General features: G+C 33.9%; 1 protein-coding gene across 2 annotated transcripts in view; it reads left to right on the top strand.

The window, feature by feature from the left end:
- LOC136043321 (uncharacterized) overlaps positions 1-23,469 on the top strand; it is a 71,067-nt gene that overhangs the window by 10,399 nt on the left and 37,199 nt on the right. For both annotated transcript variants that reach the window (XM_065728252.1, XM_065728247.1), the window contains exons 2-7: positions 1,246-1,434; positions 8,256-8,558; positions 9,410-9,712; positions 10,530-10,832; positions 20,685-20,832; positions 23,252-23,363. In XM_065728252.1, coding sequence (XP_065584324.1) covers positions 1,257-1,434; positions 8,256-8,558; positions 9,410-9,712; positions 10,530-10,832; positions 20,685-20,832; positions 23,252-23,363 — 1,347 coding nt within the window. In that variant the 5' untranslated portion in view covers positions 1,246-1,256. The remainder of the gene's footprint in view (positions 1-1,245; positions 1,435-8,255; positions 8,559-9,409; positions 9,713-10,529; positions 10,833-20,684; positions 20,833-23,251; positions 23,364-23,469) is intronic.

Here is a 23,469-nt window from a genome sequence, read left to right as displayed (position 1 = left end):
TAAGGTTTTTATAGCACCTTGGAGGGTTCTTATTATACCAGCTGAGATTTTGATAATGTAATGGAAGATTTTTGATAATACCAGACAAGATTTTCACAATACTACTCAAAATTTTGGTAATATTTGGTAGGATTTTGACTATCAATATAATGCCAGAAGCGATTCGATAGCAGTATTTTCAATTAATGTAATAGCAGATAATATTTTTACAGCACCGTCAGATTTTAAAAATATGATACACGTTTTAAAAGTACCATAAAATATTTTTAATACCAGGTAAGATTTAGTAATACCAAAAAAAATTATTTTAATTCTTCTTAAAACTTATTTTTTATCATGTTTATTTTTTCTATAATTTTTTTATGAACCAGTTAAAAGCGTTTGGTGCTAATATCAGTTGTCTCATGGAACCTTCTTAACAATGTTTAAACAAGTTCCCATTTACCTGTCTGACTCTTGAAAAATTTCCGTTCATATGTCTCTAACTTTTAAAAAAAAATCCGGTTTGCAGGTTTCTGACTCTGGAGAAAATTTTATTCACGTTTATAAGACTGTTGAAAAAGTTGAAACGTCTATAGTATTTAACAATTCCATTCACATGTCTTTTACTTTTCAGTATCTGAAAGAAACTCTTTTTGTGTTCTCCATTTTTAAAAATGATCTACTTCGCACGTCTCTGACTTTGAAAAATGTTAGTTACTGGTCTCTGACTGAAAAAAAATCCTTAAGATCCTATGCATGTGTATTTGACTTGAAAAAATTGGTTTATTTTTTTTGAAAATCGCATTCATCTGTCCCTGACTCTAGTAAAAGTCCACAAAAACTCATGTTCATTTACATTCACATTCAATTCACCAGATGACTATCGAGGGGTTACTTACTTTCTCTGGAAAGGATAGAGCTGTAAGGTCACCAACACGACGCACCCTACCGTATCTAATTTCTATCATGTGTTGAAACAGGAATTGAAGCTTGAGGTATTCTGACTGGTAAAATTCATCGACAGCTAAATTCTCAGAACTCTCTCAAGAAAATATATTGAAAGTACTTTTTATTACTTTCTTAAAATACCTATTATTACTTCCGTTTATGTTTTTAAATGAAAATGAAATTAAAAACTTGATTTTGTGTAGTCTCATATAGCCTTTACATCGGAACAGGCTGCATCACAACGGGGTAGGGGCATTCCAACTCGGTAAAATAGATTAAATAAAAGATAATACTATAATGTTTTTTCGTTTGTAGGTGCATCAAAAATGGCGGGTAAGCAAGATCCTTTTGCACATAAACTTTCAACTGACTCACCATCTCCTGCTGATTGTCTCTATAAACTTGACCCCACACTGATATTCAGTCCAGAATCAAGCCTTACGACTGAAGGAACCCGATTCACTTGTTCAGTCACCAAAGATGGAAGAATTTTCACTGGCAAAGGTGACTTCTTGACAATCAAAAAATATAATAAGCCAATTTTAGCTTAGCTGCCATTTATTGGTGTGTCTCTTGCAAACATTCTTGTGTGGTAAAGTGACTATACCTAGACACATGTTTGACTGCTTGATAAAAACACACGTGGGCCAAATCTAAAAAAAACTTTTTTTAGAACTTTTCATCATCTCCCTCAACACAAGCTATAATTTCCAACTTAATACCCTCATCTATTCCTTAAACATTTCTGATATGTTCTTTTGACGACTAGCATATCTTTGACTTAATACTTTAAATTAAGAAATTCGTTTTCCAAGACTACACTGCCTATCTATGATGAATAAATAAACGTTCAAATGTGTATAAATCCATTTATGAAACAAACTGTCTAATAAATGGACAGTTCAACGTTTGAACGATTATTTTTTTATAACTAGCAAGCACATAGTGTGTTTTCATTACGTTTAGAATTCATCTTCAAAACTGTGGAGTGATATTTCATCCCCATAATCCAGGTTATTTAGACTATTTTAAACAGAAAGAATATTTCAAAATTTTGATCGAATATTTTTTTTTTACCTTTAACAGTTAGAGGGCATGGGAGGTGAACTGGTTGCCTTACAAACATTTAAAAACCTCGCCGTCAACTTTTTCAAAACTTTCAATTTAATGCCCTCAGCCGTTTAAAGATATAGCAGATCCCCCTTTTTGGTAAATTCTATTCAAAAATTAATTTTTGAGCTAGTTTACGAAACCCCTCAACATTTTCCTCACTTTAAGTTCCTTGGTCTTTTCGAAAGCACTCACAATCAAAATTTTCTTTGTTTGTAATCTACAATTTACAGTTCATGTACTGGGGCTGTGGGGAGCATGGGTTCCAGGAAAACATAGCTATCGGACCTTTTGGCTAGTTTGAAGAAAACGATAAAATCTGTCAATTGTTAAGGAGAGGGGGATATACAAAGGGCAAGAAGAGGGACTAGTTGCCCCAGAATCACTTTCCAACTACTCCTTACTATATATTGAAAGTTTCAACGTATAACAATGATCCCCGAGGGCTATGGGGAGGCTTGCCAGCCCCAGAGACATGTTATTTGACCTTTGGACTTTTTGAACAAAACAGCTATCTCAAGAATTTGATCAAATATAGTTGGAGGGAAAAGGCATTACTCTTTGATCACTTTAGATTCTTAAGAACAGCAAACAACAACATTTTGTAAATACCTTAAAGTATTCAAATAAGACGCAGTTTTGAGGCCTTATTTAATACAAAATAGGAACAATGGAATCCACAATTCCTGTAAAAGCAATTGTAGATTGCTTTCTATCTCCGTTTTAGCAGGTGGAATTTTATAATCAAATACTTTGGAAACCAGAACAAAGGGAGTGAATGACTGACGGGATGACATATTAAGGCTCATGACGCAAGATAGTCGTTCAAATAGAATAATATTAACAAAAACATATCAGTTTTTTGTTGTTGTTTTTTTTGTGTGTGTGTGTGTGAATCACGTCAAATAAATTAAGTTCAATGTTCATTGGTCATCTAAGAAATATTAAATTTAGTAGTTTTTTAATTTATGCAAAATCACATCTGCTGCTGGTTCACATCTGCTGCTGTTTTACTGTTCACATGTGCTGTTGTGCATCAGATGTGCTGTTTACATTTGCCGCATCTGCTACAAATTGCCGTAATGTTGTTATTTTCACAATATATTCCGAAATAACTGTTATTTTTCACACAATGGTGAGATAAAGCATGTCAAAGTTAGCATTGTGAGGGTGAACACCTTTACATCACTTTTTTCGCATTATATACTAGCATAAAATAAACTTTGGGGCTCACAAACACACCATCAGAAATAAAATTAATTCTTAATTCACTGTTTAATTTTCTTTGGTGAGCTGGAGCTGGGAGTTTCAATACCTCTGGGTACACTTCCCCTCCCAATTAGTATTATCCTTCCAAGACCTAATGATCCCATTGGTGGCCAAGTCATCCTTTAATTTTTTTTTTTTTATTTTTAACGACAAGATATCTGTGTTACGGTATTATTAGTGGTTTAGGGGAGTTCTCGCTCCTGGCCAATTAACTTTTTTGGCCAATTAACTTTTCGTATTTTTCCCAGGGGTGATCGTATCGACCCAGTGGTCCTAGAATCTTACGAGGGGGCTCTTTCTAGCAGAAATAAAAAGTTTCAGTGCCCTTTTTAAGTGACCAAAAAATTGGAGGGCACCTAGGCTTCCTCCAACGCTAATTATTTTCCCAAAGTCATCGGATCAAAATTCTGACATACCCATTTTATTCAGCATAGTCGAAACACCTTATAACTATGTCTTTGGGGACGACTTACTCCCCCACGGTCCCCGTGGGAGGGGCTACAAGTTACAAACTTTGACCAGTGCTTACATATGGTAATGGGTATGTGGAAGTGTACAAACATTTTCAGGGGGATTTTTAGGTTGGGCGGGGGGTTGAGAAGAGTCGGATATGTTGGGGGAAATTTTCTTGGAGGAATATCTCATGGAGGAAGAAAATTTTCATGAAGGGAGCGCAGAATTTTCTAGCATTATTTAAAAAAAACAATGAAAAAATAAATTTGAGAAAGTTTTTTCAAATGAAAGTATGGAGAAGCATTAAAACTTAAAATGAACAGAAATTATTACACATATGATGGGCTCACCTCCTCCTAATACGCCGCTCTTTATGGTAAAAATATTTTATTAATTTCAACTATTTATCCTACGACTTTTGTGATTCATGGGTCATTCTAAAGAAATTGGGACAAAATTGAAGCTTTAGTGTAAAGAGCGAGATACTGACGAAGGGGTGAACCCCCTCATATACGTAATAAAAATAAAAAATTCGTAAAAAAACATTCTAGTTGCCTTTTTAAGTAACTAAAAAATCGGAGGGCAATTAAGACTCCTCCCCCACTTTTTTTTCTCTCAAAATCATTTGAGCAAAACTATGAGAAAGCCATTTAGCCAAAAAAAAATTATATGCAAATTTTGTTTTAATTATTCATCTGAAGAGAGCCAAAATCAAAGCATACATTGATTCAAAAACGTTCAGAAATTGAATAAAAAAAACATTTTTTTTTACGGAAAGTGTGGAGCGGTATTAAAACTTAAAACGAACAGAAATTACTTCGTATATGAAAAGGGCTGCTTCCTCATCAATGCCCCAATCTTTACGCTAAAGTTTTTTACTGTTTTAAAAAGTAGAGTAAAGAGAAAGAGTCAAACTTTAGCGTAAAGTGTGGGGCGTTGATGAGGAAGCAGCCCATTTCATATACGAAGTAGTTTCTGTTCGTTTTAAGCTTTAATACCGCTGCTTACTTTCCGTTAAAAAAATTTGTTTTTTTTTTTATTTAATTACATAAAGATACTACCCCTGGGTCATTATCCTGTTTTTGATCGTAATGAATGTGTCCAATTTATACACCATCTTCCTGTCCTTTCTATTAATAAAATAGAACAAATGTTTCGGATGAGAAAAGTCCTCTCCCCTGAAGGGAGGGAAGGGGAACCGGAGCACTTATAGGAGGAAGATTCGGCCATGCCATGGCTATTTTCTTATGAATAAATAAGTCTTTTGTGAAAGAATGTGGTATTAAAATAGTGACTATTGGAAAAAAAATAAACTATTTTATTTAGTATCATAAGTAGTGTATACAATTTTAACATAGTGTTGCCAAAAAAAAATTATAGCGCTATTTTAATTGTATTGTTCTTCTCCGCAAGGAAAAATATTTATTGAACCGTCAGATATATTTTAGAGTTACATTTTGAATTTCAGTTGAGAAATATGTATCAATTTAAATTCTATTTAGATAATTTCTTTGTAAAATATGGATATCTGGCAATACAGCACTTCTAACAAAAATAGTTTAAAATCGTAATAAAACGTTTTAGGAAAACCCACAAAAATATACTATTGTTATAGCATATGGCAGGAGTCCTTTGATAAGATAAAGGCTATCACACCAGAGATAAAACTCATGCTTGGACTGGATATGTCTGATGCAATTGAACCAAACTGTGGACCATGGTATCCAGTGATGCTACAATGGTTCATTCTGCACTCTCATTGTGAGAAAAGTTTTGTAATTCTCGTCTTTCAAAGCCCGTTTCATCAGAGCAAATGTATTGAGTAACTTGCTTTTGTTTGCAACTCCCCAACATTTACTGGGTTTCAAACGATTGAAGTCTCCTCATAACCCAGTGCTCCAATATTTCTAATATCTGTATACATTTAGAGTACAAATAAAAATCTCTAGGATTAAATTCGACTGGATCTCCTTCAGAGCACATGGGAAGATTTGCGTGTAGTATCAAATATTTTTGACACTAAATTACTATTTTACTCCTATGAGAAATAAAAAGCTTACATCATGAAACTGAAGGAATGAAAACAGACAGTTATTTAACTTCCTAGGTAATTCAAAATCTGCTCTAGGGAAAGCCGTACTCAAGCATGGCCAATGGAAACATGCTTTCACCAATAGAACGCTTGGAGGAAAATTTCATTAAATATTTTAATGATGAAAATATTACCGATGATAAAAAACTGTTTAAGTTTCAAAATGCTCTTCGACAAGTGGACAGACATAATTCCTACTGCTTGAGACTGGTCAATGTAAGCGTCATTGACAAATGTAAAGCACCTCGAAATTTTCAAACTTCACCATCCCTAACAACAATATCAAAACAAGAAAATTTGATGTTGTCCAAGGTTTTGGGGATCTATTACTTCAATCAAACATTTAGCAGTGCAAAAGGCTCTTTAGCTATTTCATGGAAGACATAGGCGTTCAAATTGACGGTAAAAGCAATCATGCTATAGTTCAAGACGGCACTTACAATTTTGGTTGATTTAATATCGAATTTGTATAGTTGGATATAAATAGAAAAGCCTTGATATTAACTCACCACAATCACTATCAATCAATAGCAAGCAAAAGGGTAGTGGGAACTTCAGTGCGTATTAGCGTTCAGAACGTTGAAGTTTTGAAACGTGCTTATGATATTATTGCAGTACCGTAAATTTTATGTTCCCCAGGCATACTTACTTAAGTCATGGGACTTCAACAGGGATTGCGGGAAAGTATCTGCAGAATGAACCAAGTTTGACTCTACATCAAAATAAAAGCGTTCGTGGTAGTCATTATAAAATAAAAAGCTTTTTTCCCATAGCAAACAATGGAAGCAGATCTTTTTATTCTAGAATACAAGAATTTATATGACATAAAAGTTAAGACTCGTGATTTTCTAATCATTACCGAAGCATTGACAGAACCATTCAACCCCATTTAATATCCCTTTGCCACAACATCAGACAAATAATATGCCAGTATGAATCCTTTAAATTATGTCATCAATAAAAAACTTCCTGTATGTAAGAATAGTGCCTTCCAATTTAACTATTCAAAAGAATAGAGTAAGTTTAACATAAACTCACCCATTGAGAATGAGAAAATTTATCTCGATGATAATCTGAGAAAAAGTCTTGGTTTCAAACACAATATAGTTGGTGGTAGAAGTGAAGGTGTAAGCAGTGGGACGGATTGGGTATTTTTCCAACAATTTACACCCGGCTTCACCTCCTACAGTTGCAAATGTATTAAAACTTCATTTGTCAAGACCTTGAACAAAAGTGTTCAACACTTCTTACGTGTTCCTGAACAAAATTTCAATCAGAATGACATTAATGGCTGCAACATAAATCATGTCTAATATATACCCGTAGATAATTCATATTTTGAACTCTATCAGTTAAAATTAGGAAAAGAAATATCTGATCCATTTGTAATAATGAATGAATTGGCTGTGACTATATGTCTTTTCAACCCATTTGGGATGGCTAATAGAAAAATTATATTTGTTTATCCTGATATTGACTGCTATGTTTCTGCTCTTAAGCCAAGTTCTGGCTGCCACAGATATCGCATCTTCTACACCACACCACTAGGGCTCTGGCAAATTTTATAAGGAAAGTGTTTTGTAGCTTCTCAGATCTAGTGCACCATCCATTCCTGAGCATTTAAAAACTCAACAAATTGGTAAAGGTTTAAAAAGGATCACCTGATGGATCATCCTATGAGAATTGAGTATTTCACAATTTGTTTAGACAAAATAAGTGTCTACATAAATGAAACCATTATGAGCACAACAATCAAGAAAACAATCAAGGAAAGTTTTGATTTTATCTGATTTCATTTTTATTTACTTAAATCTATTTGTTCTATAATCAACAAATTTATGGGAAATTTTCTAAATGGTTGTGCTAAAGATTAGTCACAATTGTAGTTATATTTCCATTTTTAGTTTCATATAAGTTTTGAAAAACTAAAGTTTTCTGCTTTTTACTAAAGTACTTTTTTCATACTTTTCAACTAAAGTATTCTGAATCAGCAACGATCAACAGCAAGGATTTAATATGAACATAAAATGAAAATAAAATGATATAGTTTGATAAGTGAAAATTAAAAAAAAATAATCATGTAAATTAAATTTACATGTTCTAAGTAACGTCTATTACTTAGAAAAACATTTATTAAAGCCCTGGGAACTTTGAATGGAATATTTCATTGAATGCTAAATTTTCTTCGTTCTGTCTAAAAAAAATTCCGAAAAAAGACTTTTTGAATACTTTGTTAAAATTATTTTATCTCTTGAGGAGCAATAGTGTAAAATTTAAATTTTGTATTGCCTGGTAAAGCATTTGCATCGGTAAGAGTCATGTTGTAATGGGATCAGAGCGTCCCAATTGATTCAGATCAGTTAAATGAAAGAAAAGGCTACAATGTGTTTTTCGTTTGCAGGTGCAACAAGAAAAGCAGCGAAGCATGATGTGGCATCCCAAGTTCTTCAAGCTTTTTATCCTAATGTTACAGCTACTGAAGATTCAAGTTTATCCAAGCAAGAGCCTGGAACTAATCAGGCTTTAGCTGACGAAATCTCAACAGTCAGTCCAGTCGTACCTCAACTACCAAAAGACTCTGCATCCCCTGCTAATCGTCTCTATAGGCTTGACTCCACATTGGTATTCAAAGATGAAAAATGGGATACACTTCATGGATTCAACATTTCAGTCACAAAAGATGGAAAAACTTTCACTGGCAGAGGTTACTTTTTGAAATATAGAAAAAAATACAATTTATTTACTCTACCCTAAATTCCATGTATTTGTCCGTGTCTGGCACAAATTCTATTCTAAGAAAGAATTCTAACTAAAAACATGGTTTCCAAACTTTGGCTGAGCATATGTTATTACACTGCAGCTGCAGCTTCAAATTTAATCTGAATCTTTCGAAGCCGTGGAGTGTCGCATGTTTTTAGTTCAATTTTGACTGGTTTTGCTTTCCCTCCACTTTCTTGAGATAGGTATATGTTGCTAACAAAACTCTTTAATTTACATTTAAAGGGATGTCTAATTGAATATCCAATTCCAATTTTTCCCAATTGTTTAAGGTACGTAAGGTTTGTTTAAGTTTCCATTAACCAGCTCCAACAATCGGATTTCTTTTCCACCATTCTTATCACTTTGAAGACTGATATCAAGTTGTTTTTGTTTTTTCTTCATTATGTGGCTTTAAGAAGAAAATTTTGATTTCAGAAGTTCAAAATTTCCAGACTCACAATAGAGCTTATGAAAATAAAGTACATATATAGTCATGTTTATTACAAACACCACATTTTGAAAACAGTCTATACAGTGTGAAATATAAAAATAATAAAAATAAAATCATACATATTATGATTTTAAATGTCTTTGTGACTACTACTACTACTACTAACTCACCGCAGCACCAAGCTACCAGAGGCAAACACAGATACACTCCTTCCCCATCTAAGTCTATTCACAGCCTTACTTAAACCCTTCCAGAAAGTTCCCATTTCCTTGAAATCTTTCTTTTGGTCTTTTGTCAAATCGGTTAAATAAAAGAAAAAGCTACAATGTGTTTTTCGTTTGCAGGTGTAACAAAAAAAGCAGCGAAGCATGATGTGGCATCCCAAGTTCTTCAAGCTTTTTATCCTAATGTTACAGCTACTGAAGATTCAAGTTCATCCAAGCAAGAGCCTGGAACTAATCAGGCTTTAGCTAACGAATTCTCAACAGTCAGTCCAGTCGTACCTCAACTACCAAAAGACTCTGCATCCCCTGCTGATCGTCTCTATAGGCTTGACTCCACATTGGTATTCAAAGATGAAAAAAGGGATACACTTCATGGATTCAATATTTCAGTCACAAAAGATGGAAAAACTTTCACTGGCAGAGGTTACTTTTTGAAATATAAAAAAATACAATTTATTTACTCTACCCTAAATTCCATGTATTTGTCCGTGTCTGGCACAAATTCTATTCTAAGAAAGAATTCTAACTAAAAACATGGTTTCCAAACTTTGGCTGAGCATATGTTATTACACTGCAGCTGTAGCTTCAAACTTAATCGGAATGTTTTTCATTCAACTTTGACTGATTCTCCCCTCTCCCTACCTTTTAAAGATCAGTTTCTAACAAAACTCTATAATTACATTTAGAGGGATGTATCATTGAATACCCAAGTCTAATTTTTCCCTGTTGTTTAAGGTACGTAAGGTTCGTTTAAGGTTTCACTTAACCAGCTCCAACAATCGAATGTCCTTTGGTTATCCGTGTCACTTTAAAGATTGATGTTAATTTTTTTTCTTCATTTTGTGGCTTTTACAAGAAAATTTTATTTCAGTAGTCCAACATTTTCACACTCACAATAGAGGGTTCATCAAAATAAAGAACATATTTAGTCATGTTTATTACAAATACTGCATTTTAAACACAATCCATACAGTGTAAAATATAAAAATAATTAAAACATAAAAACAAACTTATTATGATTTGAAGTGTCTTTTGTGACTACTGCTACTACTAACATCTCAATGCATCCCCAAGCTACTACAGGCAAATGCAGAAACGCACACTCCTCCCCATCCAAATTTCTTCAAAGCCTCCTTCTTTAAACCATCCAGGGAGTTCCCATGTCCTTTAAATCTTTTTTTTTACTTTGGTCATGTCGGCTAAATGAAAGAAAAGGCTACAATGTGTTTTTTGTTTGCAGGTGCAACAAAAAAAGCAGCGAAGCATGATGTAGCATCCCAAGTTCTTCAAGCTTTTTATTCTAATGTTACGGCTACTGAAGATTCGAGTTCATCCAAGCAAGAGCCTGGAACTAATCAGACCTTTGCTGACCAAATCTCAACGATTGACCCAGTTGTACCTGAACTAACAACAGACTCTTCCTCCCCTGCTGATCGTCTCTATAGGCTTGACTCCACATTGGTATTCAAAGATGAAAAATGGGATACACTTCATGGATTCAACATTTCAGTCACAAAAGATGGAAAAACTTTCACTGGCAGAGGTTACTTTTTGAAATATAGAAAAAAATACAATTTATTTACTCTACCCTAAATTCCATGTATTTGTCCATGTCTGGCACAAATTTTATTCTAAGAAAGAATTCTAACTAAAAACATGATTTTCAAAATTTGGCTGAGTATATGTTATTACACTGTAGCTGTGGCTTCAAACTTAATCGGAATGATTTTCATTCAACTTTGACTGATTCTCCCCTCTCCCTACCTTTTAAAGATCAGTTGCTAACAAAACTCTATAATTTTATTTACAGGTCTGTATCATTAATTTGACCTGGACCTTGAAGGTTTAGTGCCGTCTTGCTTACTTACTTTTACTGTTTCATTGATTACCAAATTCCAATTTTTTCCTATTGTTTAAGGTACGTAAGGTTTGTTTAAGTTTGCATTAACCCGCTTCAACAGTCTGATTTCCTTTCCAACATCTTTGTCACTTTGAAGATTGAAGTATAGTTGGGTTTTTTTTCTTAAGTTTATGGCTTTTATAAAAAAATATTTGATTTCAAAAGTCCTATATTTCCACACTCACAATAGAGGGTTCGTAAAAATAAAGAATATACATAGTCATGTTTATTACAAACACCAGATTTCGAACACAATCTATATAGTATAAAGTATAAACATATCTAAAATATAAAAAAACGAGCTTATTACGATTTGGAGTGTCTTCTGTGACTGCTACTACCACTACTAACAACAACTCACCTCAGCACCAAGCTACCTGAGACTAACACAGCTACACACGCTCCTCCATCCCAATCTATCCAAAGCCTCCTTCTTTAAACCCTCCCAGGAAGTTCCAATTTCCTTTAAATCGTTTTTTACGACATTCTCCCACCCCAACCGTGGACGACCAGTCTTTGTGTAGCCCTTGGCGGCTGGTCAAAAAGAACAATCTTTGGTGATCTGTCATCCAACATCCACAGAACGTACCAAGGTCATCTCTGCCTTTCTCTCATTAGAAACCTAGAAAGCAGAATAGAACTACATTTATTGCTAGCCTACTGTTTGAAATACGGTAAGTCAGCCTGGTACCCAAAACATTCCGTAGGCAATTTCTCTGGAAAACATCTAGCAAATCTTCGAATGCTTATCGTAGCACCTTTGCTTCAGAATCATATTTGACCACTGCCATCATTGTAGCTTCCAATATTTGAATCTTGGTTAGCAGACTTGTCTTATTATTCTTCTAAACTTTTTTCAATTGTGAAAAACAACTCTGAGCCTTGGCTATTCTACTTTTAACATATTCAGTGCCCCCATGGTCTTTAATAATAATATTACCAATGTAAGTGAAGCTGTCCACCTGATCAATCTTTTTGTTATCTAACGTAACTTTTTCATCTTCATTTATTCCAAGTTTTAGCGACTCAGTCTTCTTAACATCAAGTTTTAAAACCTATTCTAGCACCCTGGACTAGAAAAACCTCAAAAATTTCAATCTTTTTGATCAAACTGTCATCTAGGACGCTCATCAGAATAATTTAATTCCAGTAAAGTTTTTCCTCGACATTTAATTCCGTGTTCTCTCATTGCCTTTCCTGTGCTCCTTAAGACAAAGTGCATAAAAATAATCCATATAAATAACGATAGAACACAATTCTGCTCAACACTTTATTTAACATGAAACCAACTGCGAATCTCATTTCCTCCCCAAACTGTAGCAGTAATGATCTCGTACATCGCGCTAACTACCTTAATATATTAGTCGTAAACTTTTCTTCTCTTATTACTTTGTCTATAGCATTTCTCCTTTCAAAAAGTATCATTATACTAAGTAATTTGCTACCTACAGAGACCAGGCCAATGCCTCGATATTCACCATATTTACTCTTATCGCCTCTCTTATACAGTGGTTCAGTTAGGGTCTTCCTAAAATTACTAGGTACTTCCTCTTATCCAAAAGTCATATTTTTAATGTTCTGTAACTCGTTTTTAACCTCAGAGCTACCATATTTAAGAGACTCATTTACCACAGCATGAGCACCTGGGGCCCCTTTGTTTTTTAATCCTTTTAGTTACTAATTCTTCTTCACAAAACAAATCTTCTTTCGCATCTAGGGTATCGAAAAAAAAATTCAGTTTCCTCTATACCTTTTCCTTCAAGTCTATTTCAGCTTAAGAACTTCATAAAATGTTCTACCAATCCTATTGTTTTGTTTTTAGTAGACAGCAAAGGGAATCAACTGCTGCTAACCAAATTCTAATATATCATAGCTTGTTCCAGAGGTGTCTATTCATGAAAATGTTGGGGAGGAGGGATATATTTTTAAGATCGATAGGGGGAAGATATTTTTATGAAAATACAAAATAAAGTGTTTTTCGCCACAAATACGATACGTGATTAAAAAAATTCGATAATATGATACAAAAATACGATAATACTTTTAAAATGTTAAAATGTTTTTTTTTAAATGTAATCTACGTGGAAGAATATTTCTTTGGAGGAATGTGTGAAGGAGGAAGAAACATTCCACAAAGGGGCTGCAGGACTTTCTAGCATTATTTAAAAAAAACAATGAAAAAATAAATATGAAAAAAAATTTCAATTGAAAGTAAGGAGCAGTATTAAAATTTGAAACGAACAGCAATTGTTATACATATGAGGGATTTATCTCCTCCTAAGCACCTCACTCTTTACGCTAAAGTACTTTGAGTAATTTCAACTATCTATTCTACGGGTTTTAGGATTCAGGGGTCATTTTTAAGGATTTGGGACAAAATTCAAGCTCTAATGTAAATAGCGAGGTACTGACGAGGGGCTAACCCCCTCATATACGTAACAAAAATACACAAATATAGAAGTTCGTTTTGTAAGTTAATTCGTAAGGTACGTACGTTTATCACTAACAAAAATGTTCGTTAAAAAAATAAACAATCTAGTAGATTTTTAAGTAGCCAAAAATTGAAGGGCAACTAGGGCTCCTCTCCCATCCCTTTTTTTCCAATACGTCCGATCAAAAATATGAGAAAGCCATTTAGCAAAAAAAATAATATGCAAATTTCGTTTTATTTATTCATGTGCGGTGAGCCAAAATCAAAACTTGCATTAATTCAAAAACGTTCAGAAATTAAATTTAAAAAAATGAGCTTTTTAAGTGCAAGTAAGGAGTGACATTAAAACTAAAAAAAAATAATCCGTATATGAAAAGGCTTGTCTCGTCATCAACACCTCACTCTTTACGCTAAAGTTTTTTATTGTTTTAAAAAGTAGAGTTTTTAGAAGAAGTCAAACTTTAGCGCAAAGAGCCAGGCGTTGAAGAGAGAACAATCCCCTTCATATGCGGAATACTTTCCATTTGTTTCAAGTTTTAATGTCGTTCCTTACTTGCAGTTAAAAAAAACTTGCTTTTTTTAATTTAATAACAATACGGATTGCGGATTTGATATGAAAATAAATTGGAAAAAAAATTGGTATCTGCAAAATTTTACAAACAGATTATATGGGTGTCTTATACCTTTTATTTTGTAAAAGTATCTATTAAAGCCCTGAGAATTCAGGCTGCAAAGCTTCATTGAAAGATAAATTCTTTGAAGTCTTTCTGGAAAATATTTCGAAACAAAAGTTTTTTGAATGTTTTCTTAAAATACATTTTATCTCTAAATGATCAAAAATGTAAAATTCTAATTTTGTACAGCCTTGCTTAAGCGTTGCATCGATACGGACCACGTCATAATGGGATAGGAAGAGTCCAATCGAGTGAAGTTGGCTGAATAAGAGAATGCCAGTGTAGTTAACAACGAAAAAAGCTGCTAAGCAGGATATGGCAATCCAAGTTCTTCGAGTCTTTTATTCTGATGTTCCGGCTTCTGAAGATTCCAGCTCATTAAAGCTACAGTGTGGAATTAGTCACGTTTGTGCTGATCGAATCTCAACGTTTGGTTCAAATGCACCTGAGCTTCAGACAGACTATTCACCCCCTGTTGATCATCTCTACGCACTTGACTCCACATTATCATTCAAATTTGAGACAATCATTACCCTTGATGGATACACCTGTACCGTCAGAAAAGATAGAAAAACTTTCACTAGTTGAGACGATGACTTTTTGAAATACAAAAAAAAAGAGGTAGTACATATAGTCTAGCCTGACTACCACATGCTGGTCCATGTCAGACAGACAGTGTCGCTTAGCTAAAAATCTCTAATTAAACATAATGTTTTGAAACTCTTTCTAAAATTATGCCTTTATTCTGCATCTATACCTTCAATTAAAAGCTGTATCTTTCTAAGCCGTTGATTGCCATATTTAACTTTTTCAATTCTGATGGATCACCCCCTTTCCAGCAAATCTTTTTAGATTGGTTTTTGTTGCTAACAAATATATAATAGCTAAACTTGGAGGTCCTTATCATCAAATTTAAAATTCGAATTTTTCCCTATTCGTTAAGACACATATGGTTTGTGTAAGTTTCCGCTTAACAAGCTTAAATCATCAATTTTTCTTTTCACAATCCTTGTCAATTTAAGGATTACTGGGATTTTTTCTTGAATTTCCTGCGTTTAAAAGTACATTGTGATTTCGAGAGTCTAACACTTACATACTCACAAGAGAAGGTCAATCAATCTAAAGGATATTTAATCACTAAATTTTAAAAATAATCATTATGTAGTAAAATACTAAGGGTTAAGACAATAATTATAAATTTAATTACAGTTTCAGGTGTTTAATAATTTTTCTCAACGAATAAAACTAAGTTAAGAGCTGATTTTATCTGAATTCATTTTTATTAATTTCAATCTTATTGTTCTATGTTCTACTAATTTTGTATTTATTATTGTTAGCATTATTATTATTTCTACCATTATTATGATCATTACAGTATACTATTATTAATATATTAATATATATTCGTTTTAAGTTTTAATGTCGCTCCTTATTTTCCGTTAAAAAAACTTGTTTTTTTATTTAATTTCTGTAGGTTTTTTAATCAATGCATGTTTTGATTTTGGCTCTCCACAGATGAATAATTAAAACAAAATTTTGCTAAATGCTTTTTTTGCTTTGCTTTCAGCAAAATTTTGGTTTTTTTGCTAAATGCCTTTCTCATAGTTTTGATCGAATGATTTTGAGAAAAAAAAGGAAGGGGGGGAGGAGGCCTAGTTGCCTTCCAATTTTGTGGTCACTTAAAAAGGCAACTAGAACTTTTAATTTTTTTACGAATGTTTTTATTAGTAAAGATATACGTAACTTACAAATTAGCTTACGTAACGAACTTCTGTAATCTCATGTTTTTATTACGTATATGAAGGGGTTCACCCCTTCGTCAGTACCTCGCCCTTTACACTAAAGCTTAAATTTCGTCCCAATTTCTTAAGAATGACCCCTGAATCACAAAAGCCGTGGAATAAATAGTTGAAATTGCTAAAAATACTTTAGGATAAAGAACGAGGTATTAGGAGCAGGTGAGCCCATCATATGCGTAATAATTTTTGTTTGTTTTCAGTTTTAATGCTTCTCCTTGCTTTCAGTTGAAAAATTTATTCATATTTATTTTTTCATTGTTTTTTTTAATAATGCTAAAAAATCCTGCACTCCCTTCATGAAAATTTTCTTCCCCCTATGACACATTCTACCAAGGAGAAATCTCAAAACATATCCCCCACTTCTCAACCCCCCCCCTTCCCCCCGCACCTAAAAATCTCCCTGAATACGTCTGTACACTTCCAAATAATCATTACTATATGTGAGCACTGGTCAAAGTTTGTAACTTGTGGCCCCTCCCACGGGGACTATGGGAGAATAAGTCGTCCCCAAAGACATAGTTATAAGATTTTTTGACTACGCTGAATAAAATGGTTATCTCAGAATTTTGATCTGGTGACTTTGGGAAAATAGTTAGCGTGGAGGCCTAGGCGGCCTCCAATTTTTTTTCTCACTTGAAAAGGACACTAGAACTTTTCATTTTCGTTAGAATGAACCTTCTCTCAAGATTTAGGACCACTGGGTCAATACAATCACCCCTGGGAAAAAAAACAAAAACAAACAAACAAATAAACACGCATCCATGATCTGCCTTCTGGCAAAAAAATACAAAATTCCACATTTTTGTAGATAGGAGCTTGAAACTTCTACAATAGGGTTCTCTGATACGCTGAAAATGACGGTGTGATTTTCGCTAAGATTCTATGACTTTTAAGGGGTATATCCCCCTATTTTCTAAAATAATGTAAATTTTCTCAGGCTCGTAACTTTTGATGGGTAAGACTAAACTTGATGAAGCTTGTATATTTAAAATCAGTATTTAAATAGAATTCTTTTTATGTAGCTATTGATATCAAAATTCCATTTCTTAGGGTTTTGGTTGCTATTGAGCCAGGTCACTCCTTACTAAAGTTCGTTACCACGAACTGTTTGATTAAGTGACAATTTAAAGACCTTTCGTTACGGATTAAATATTTTTTGGTCTACTGTCCTAGTTTAGGAACTTTTATTTATATCTTGAATAACTAGCTAATCCATTTAAATCGGATTAAATTTTGGTGTGCCAAGCCGTTTTTCTTGTATTGTCAGAGATGGACTGTGCAGAAAGGAGGGATAGCGAACATCAAGTGCCGTAGTACCAGCCGTATTCTTTAAATCTTTAGACTGCTAGGGATCGGTGATTCGAGTATTCACACTTCCCACAGACTCTATTTACTGCGGGGTTTATAAAGCAGACCATTTTAGTATTGAACACAATTAAACCATCTCTGATGAGTGCACATCTCAGACAAAGGATGTTGTTTGCCCCGAGGTAGGGATCTGCGTCAGTCGAATGTCAATTAGATTCTAACACTATCCTGTTTTGAATTTCTTCTGAACGATCTATGAAAGTTGGAGTTAAATGCGACAGGATATTGAACTCGTGTTGTGAATTTTTCAGTCAAGAGGATATTATTGTCGCCAAAAAGACGTTGTATGAGTAAGTAGTACCCAACTAGAGATGTAGCAAGCATGTGAAAGATGAAGATAATATCATGGATATTGACGAATTGCTGCAAAAGCGTAGCGAAGAAAAGCAGCAGCTCCCAAAGCTTCTTATTTCTGAAAGACAAGAAGTTCCAGCGGCATCTGAGTTAGTCGGAGCTTGCATTACTTCTACGGTTAACTAAATAAGCCAAAACCTGGACAATTTTATGAATTGTGCAGCTGATCAGCCAATATCATCCTTTCCTATTAATGAGAAGCCTGTGCCTGCTTCCCGTCCCATGCCGCAATAGTAAAAAATCCATCGAAAGCCTTATCATCTCATGAAACACATAAAAAAGTAATCGAATCGGCGGTGCAAAAGGCTCCCAATCGAATCATGTCGTGCTCTTCCGCGTAAATGCTATCAATGCCAACAAGCTGATGGTCACCTGGCAAAGAATTGTCCAAACTTTAAAGTTTGCTCCGATTATGGGAAGGATGGGTATGATAATCCGAAGGCTTCTCCCTGTCAAAAGAAAATGAGATGTGCCATATACAAATCGGATACATCGTTGTTACTCCGTCTATTGCCCTGAAAATTGAAAATAGAGCGAACCAAAACCAATACCTCGTGATGGCCAGTGAAACTGAGGTCTTGATTTGTTCGTGGAACTTAAATGGTAAAGTTTCAGAGAATCTACCGCTGCTAGAAGAGATGTTAGGGAAATCAGATGTTTTGTATCTACAAGAATATTTTTTATCCCAGGACAGGCTTAGTCTTCAGGATATATTTAATGGGATATTATTCAATTCCAAAGCTACCCAACGAAATTTGAAAAGGCCACCCTTCTGGAGGTATAGTGATTATCTGCAAACACCCAGCCACATTTATAAAGAGTGCGAATCGCTTTATTAGCATTCAGATGAGCAATCTTGTTGTGATTAAGAGTTCCTTTAGTCTTCTGAAGGAAAGTTTCATAGTGCGGTTTGACTTCTCGCCAAGTGTGTCAAGCAGTCCGCTCGGAAGGAGGCTTGCTGTCTAATAATCGGGGACTTTAACTGTAATTTGGTGGATAAAAAGTGTTCTTACGCACAACTCATCAAAAGAATGCTACCACAATCTCTTACCCTGCTGCGAAAAGACACACTGTATTCGTACATTTCTACTAGTAATACTGTGACAAACTGGGATCACTTGCTTTATTCAGGCAGTGCTGATTCTGAAGTGAAAGTTTATTTGGAAGGTTTTTATAGCAACCACTTGCCCATTTCCGTAGCTGTTTCTATCCAGCGTCTCAATGTTCAACGTGATCATAAATGGCGAAACCGAAAAATGTAGCAAAAAATAGATCACTTGCTGTTACAGCCAGTTAGTGACAAGATCCTTGATAAGAGTACTATTTCACCTCCTCCAGGTAAATTTAAGTTGTAGCGAGCCAGAGATCTGTCTTCAATTAAATATCTATTTTCCAGAGACTATTCATGCTTTGAAATGTGCAGAGTCCGCGGCAGTGACTGTTAAGAGCATTAGAATAAAATTCGAGAAATTCAGTTGGTCTTCAAACCCTCTACTTCAAAAAGAGTGCTCTGACTTTATTATTAGTATTATTGTTATTATTATTACTAATATTATTATTCCAGTGTCCAAATGTCACGAAGGATAAAGGCAGACTTTACATTTCTCAAAAGCGGATAGAAAAGATCAAAAAGGTCGCGAACTACGTTATTAGAGATGATTCAGTTGTTTTTCATGTTTTCAGTGCCACTCTATTGAGTGATCATAGGAGATGGGGTAATACCTCAAAAAGCAGGACTAGTAGCCTTTTTTGGTGCTATCACATTACAGAAAATATTTCTTTTTGCTGGTTTTCCTCTTGTAGTGATTTGTAACTATTTTGCACCTTATCATCCACCAATGGCATCAAAATAAAAATATTTTTTCTACTACCTGAATCCATCTTAGGTCTATTGATAACTGAAAACTATGGTTTCGTAACTTTTTTCTTTGTTTCTTTCAAAATTATGAGGTTATAATGGCAGTAACCCTTTTTGTATGTGTTGCTATGTTGTACTGTGAGAATTAATAACCAAAATTAATTACTTAAATTTTATTTACTAATTACTTATTACTTTTCTCAAGATTTAGTTTACGAATTACTTTAGTAAACTTTTCATCAACAAATAACTTAAACATTAACGATCTACGAATTACCGAAGATTGTTACACCTTCAAGTTAAAGCTGAATCTTTCAAAGCCACTAAGCCACTTTCTAAGCCACGTTTTTAGATCAATTTTGGCTGACTTTTTACCTGCTTTCCATTTGTTATGATTGCTCACTGCTACTACCTAAGATTCCATAACTACAAGTGCATGTCTATATCATCGAGAACACAATTTAGATTTCCCCAGCTCTTCCTATAGCAGAAAGTCCATGAAAATAAGGGATACATAATCATATTTGTCATAGACTGTGAATTTCAGAAACAGTTGATATATAGTAAAATATTAAAATAAACAAATAACAAGTCGAAATTTAATAACACTTTTTATGCCTTTTGTAAGGCGTTTGAACGTTGTTAGGCGTTTTGAACTTTTGTAAGGCTTTTTATAATTTTAGATTTGATTTTTCTGTTATCTGATAATAAATAAATAGATAATATAGAATAGTTATTGTAATAATTTAAAATCTAATAGACATTAGATACCCCTCTTAATACGACAGTAAAGTCGTGGGATTTCTGGTTGCCATACATCATTTAAAAGTAAATTTTCTAAAGTCCTTCTGAAAGTACGTCAGAAACAGACTTTTAAACACTTTCTTAAAATGGGTAGTATTTTTTTTTATATTGTACTGAGAAATAACCAGTTGTAATGGGATAGGAATGAGCCAATTGAGTGAATAAGTTACACTACAGAAAATACCATAATTTGTATTTTGTTTGCAGGTGCATCAAAAATGGTAGCTAAGCAAGCGGTGGCAACCCAGGTTCTTCTTGCATTTTACTCTGATTCTTTGGGTTCAAAGGATTCAAGTTCTTCTTGCTCTAATAGGTCAATGTGTGGTATTAGTCCACCTTCGGCTGAAATATCAAGGTTCTGACTGTTTTTACTCCTAGTAGTAATATAACTTTCCATATTTACCCCAGGGGTATAGGGTGTGTTTCATCCCCGGAGGTGGAGTTATTTGACTTTTGACTATTTTGTAGCAGATGGTTATTCCGAACTTCCAATCAGATATCTTTGGGAGGAGGCAGCGAAAAAATTTATGGAGAAATATTACGGGGATAGTTTTCCATGGAGGAAGGGAAGGAATTTATCGATGCTTAGTTTTCAGGAGGGGGTCAGAATTATGATCCGTAATTGAAATAGGAAATTCTTTTTGTTTGTCTCGCTTTCTCTTTGACTGCTCAATTTTATATAGCCTTAAGATTTTCTAGGGGAAAGGAGGGATTGTTTAATGGAATTTTTGTTCGGTCGGGATCTTTTATTATGGGGACACTTTAATATGGGGATAAGAAATTGTATGCGCAAATTTTATGTGAAAAAATTATCTCCAGAGGGGGAAGGGTCTCTTCAGATGGAATTTTCTGAGAAAGATATATCGAAGAAGCTGTGTAGGAATTTTTCAAAGCTTATAAAAGGAATTCATTTTACCTGTCTCGTATTCTATTCTGCTGCTCAATTATACACCTGAGAAAAAATTTTCTGGGATGACATGTCTAGGGGGGCTGTCTAGAAGGGAGATTTTTTTTAGAGGGAATTGTTCAGTGGAATTTCCTTCATGTATGAGGACTTCTTTTAGGAGGTATGTTTCTGGGGTAAAATTTCCATGGAGGGAATTATCATATATTGGAACTTATACTATCAGAAATTGGAACTTACAAAAAAACGCAAATTTTTCATACAAGACTGAAAAACAGCATTAAAACTTAAAACAAACCAAAGTTGTTATTTGTTTGAGGGAGGCTTGACCTACCTCAATCTTTATCTTTTATTATTCTATTTTTCTATTTATTTTTTATCATGCTAAAGTCTGTTTTGTTCCATTTCTTAAGAACAATCACTCAAACATATGGGCCGTTGAAGTTACAAATTCTTGGGAGGGCATAAAGAGAGATGCTTTAAAGAGAGAATTAGAATACAGGAGAAGTCTACATAGCTGCGTTGACCTTAGGCAGCTTGGTGGTGTAGTGGGCTACTAGAAGTAAGTATTTAAAGTGCCTTAGCAGCTTTGGAGCCTAACTTTTGACAACACATACAATATTTATACATTTGTCATGAGTGTTTGGAAAATAATGGCGGAATCCTGTTTTTGAGCAAATTTAAATGTTTCTTGATGTAACAACTGACACTTCCACTCTTTTTTATCGATAGACGAACGCTAAATTCAGAAATAATTTCAAGGGTTTTTACATGCCTTTTGTAGCTTTTTAGCTTTTCCAATTCTGAAGTTTTAATTTTTCAAACGTACTAAAGCTTATCGTATGATATACTTCCTAGGTTCAAGGGTAAACATTCTAAATTTTGGGGGGTTGTTCTCTGAAATTTTTAGTTTCGTCTACATTTTAACTGTTCAATATTATCGTATATTAAATATGCTAGGTGACAAGAATTCTTTTTTTCTTGCCAAATAGGTTTGTACAACTAGGAATACTTTTCATTACCATGAGGAGCACCTGTCACATTGAATGGAAAGATTCTGAGATTTTGAAAACCTGAGCTTACATTAGTACTTCAGACATAACATTTCTCTAATGACTTTCCGTTTTAAGTTTTGACTGGGGAAGTTCCCTAATACATTTATGAGTAAAATTTTGTATAAATTCTTGGACGACTTGAGCAAACTTTGTGTATTTCATTCAAGTTTCTGGGATTTCGAAAGTTGAAACGCAGCAGCAACGTTTTCACAAATCCTTATTAACGGCGGTATATAGTGTGCACCCTTAGAAAGGGTAAAAACAAAAATAATGCGGATACAACGTTTGATGATCACTTTGTAAAAAAAGGACTCAAATTAAAAGTTTATCATTTGCAAATTTGCCTCAAAAGAATTATTTAGAAAAATCACATGCATCTGCAAATATGACACAGGAGCTGAAAACCTTAGTGCCTGTAATACATAGTAAAAAGTTTTACTCCCTAGCAGTGTGTCACAGTAGTTTCAACATTACGTTTCACATACGTTTCACAACACTACGGCATCAGATAGCTACTTTCTTTTGTTTTTTTAGCTTCACTTATTCACTTATGGTAAAATCGTTTTGGTTAAAATTCAAGTTATTGCTTGATTTCTTCGCTAGCTATTAAAATTTTATATATGATTTTTACTTTTCTATGATTTTTTTTCAATGAATATTTTTTTTAAATTGAAACTGCATGATATTATTCCGTTCAAAACGCTTTATTAAAATATTTAAAGCTATGAGCTTTCTGAAAGAATAGCATTGGCATGTAGTATAGATTATTAAATCATCAATTTAGAATGTCGTGCTAATAACGTTAAATGTTGCAGGTCATATCATGGTTCAATGGATCAAGAACAAGAAGAATATTTGGAAAAAGATTTATTGGACTTGTATGTTAAACCTGCATCTCTAGAGTTTTACAATATGAATAGCAAGAACGTAAGTAGTTGTTGGATGCAGGAACAATTTGGTCTGCTTTGTTTCTTGAGCTGGTAGTATAGTAATGTAGAGAACTTTTTCCATGAAATAAATTTTCAAAGAAGGG

Source organism: Artemia franciscana, chromosome 2, assembly GCF_032884065.1.
Source record: "Artemia franciscana chromosome 2, ASM3288406v1, whole genome shotgun sequence".
Classification (NCBI taxonomy): domain Eukaryota; kingdom Metazoa; phylum Arthropoda; class Branchiopoda; order Anostraca; family Artemiidae; genus Artemia; species Artemia franciscana.
The sequence above is the reverse complement of the archived record's forward strand: the minus strand, read 5'-3'. Positions and strand labels throughout refer to the sequence as shown.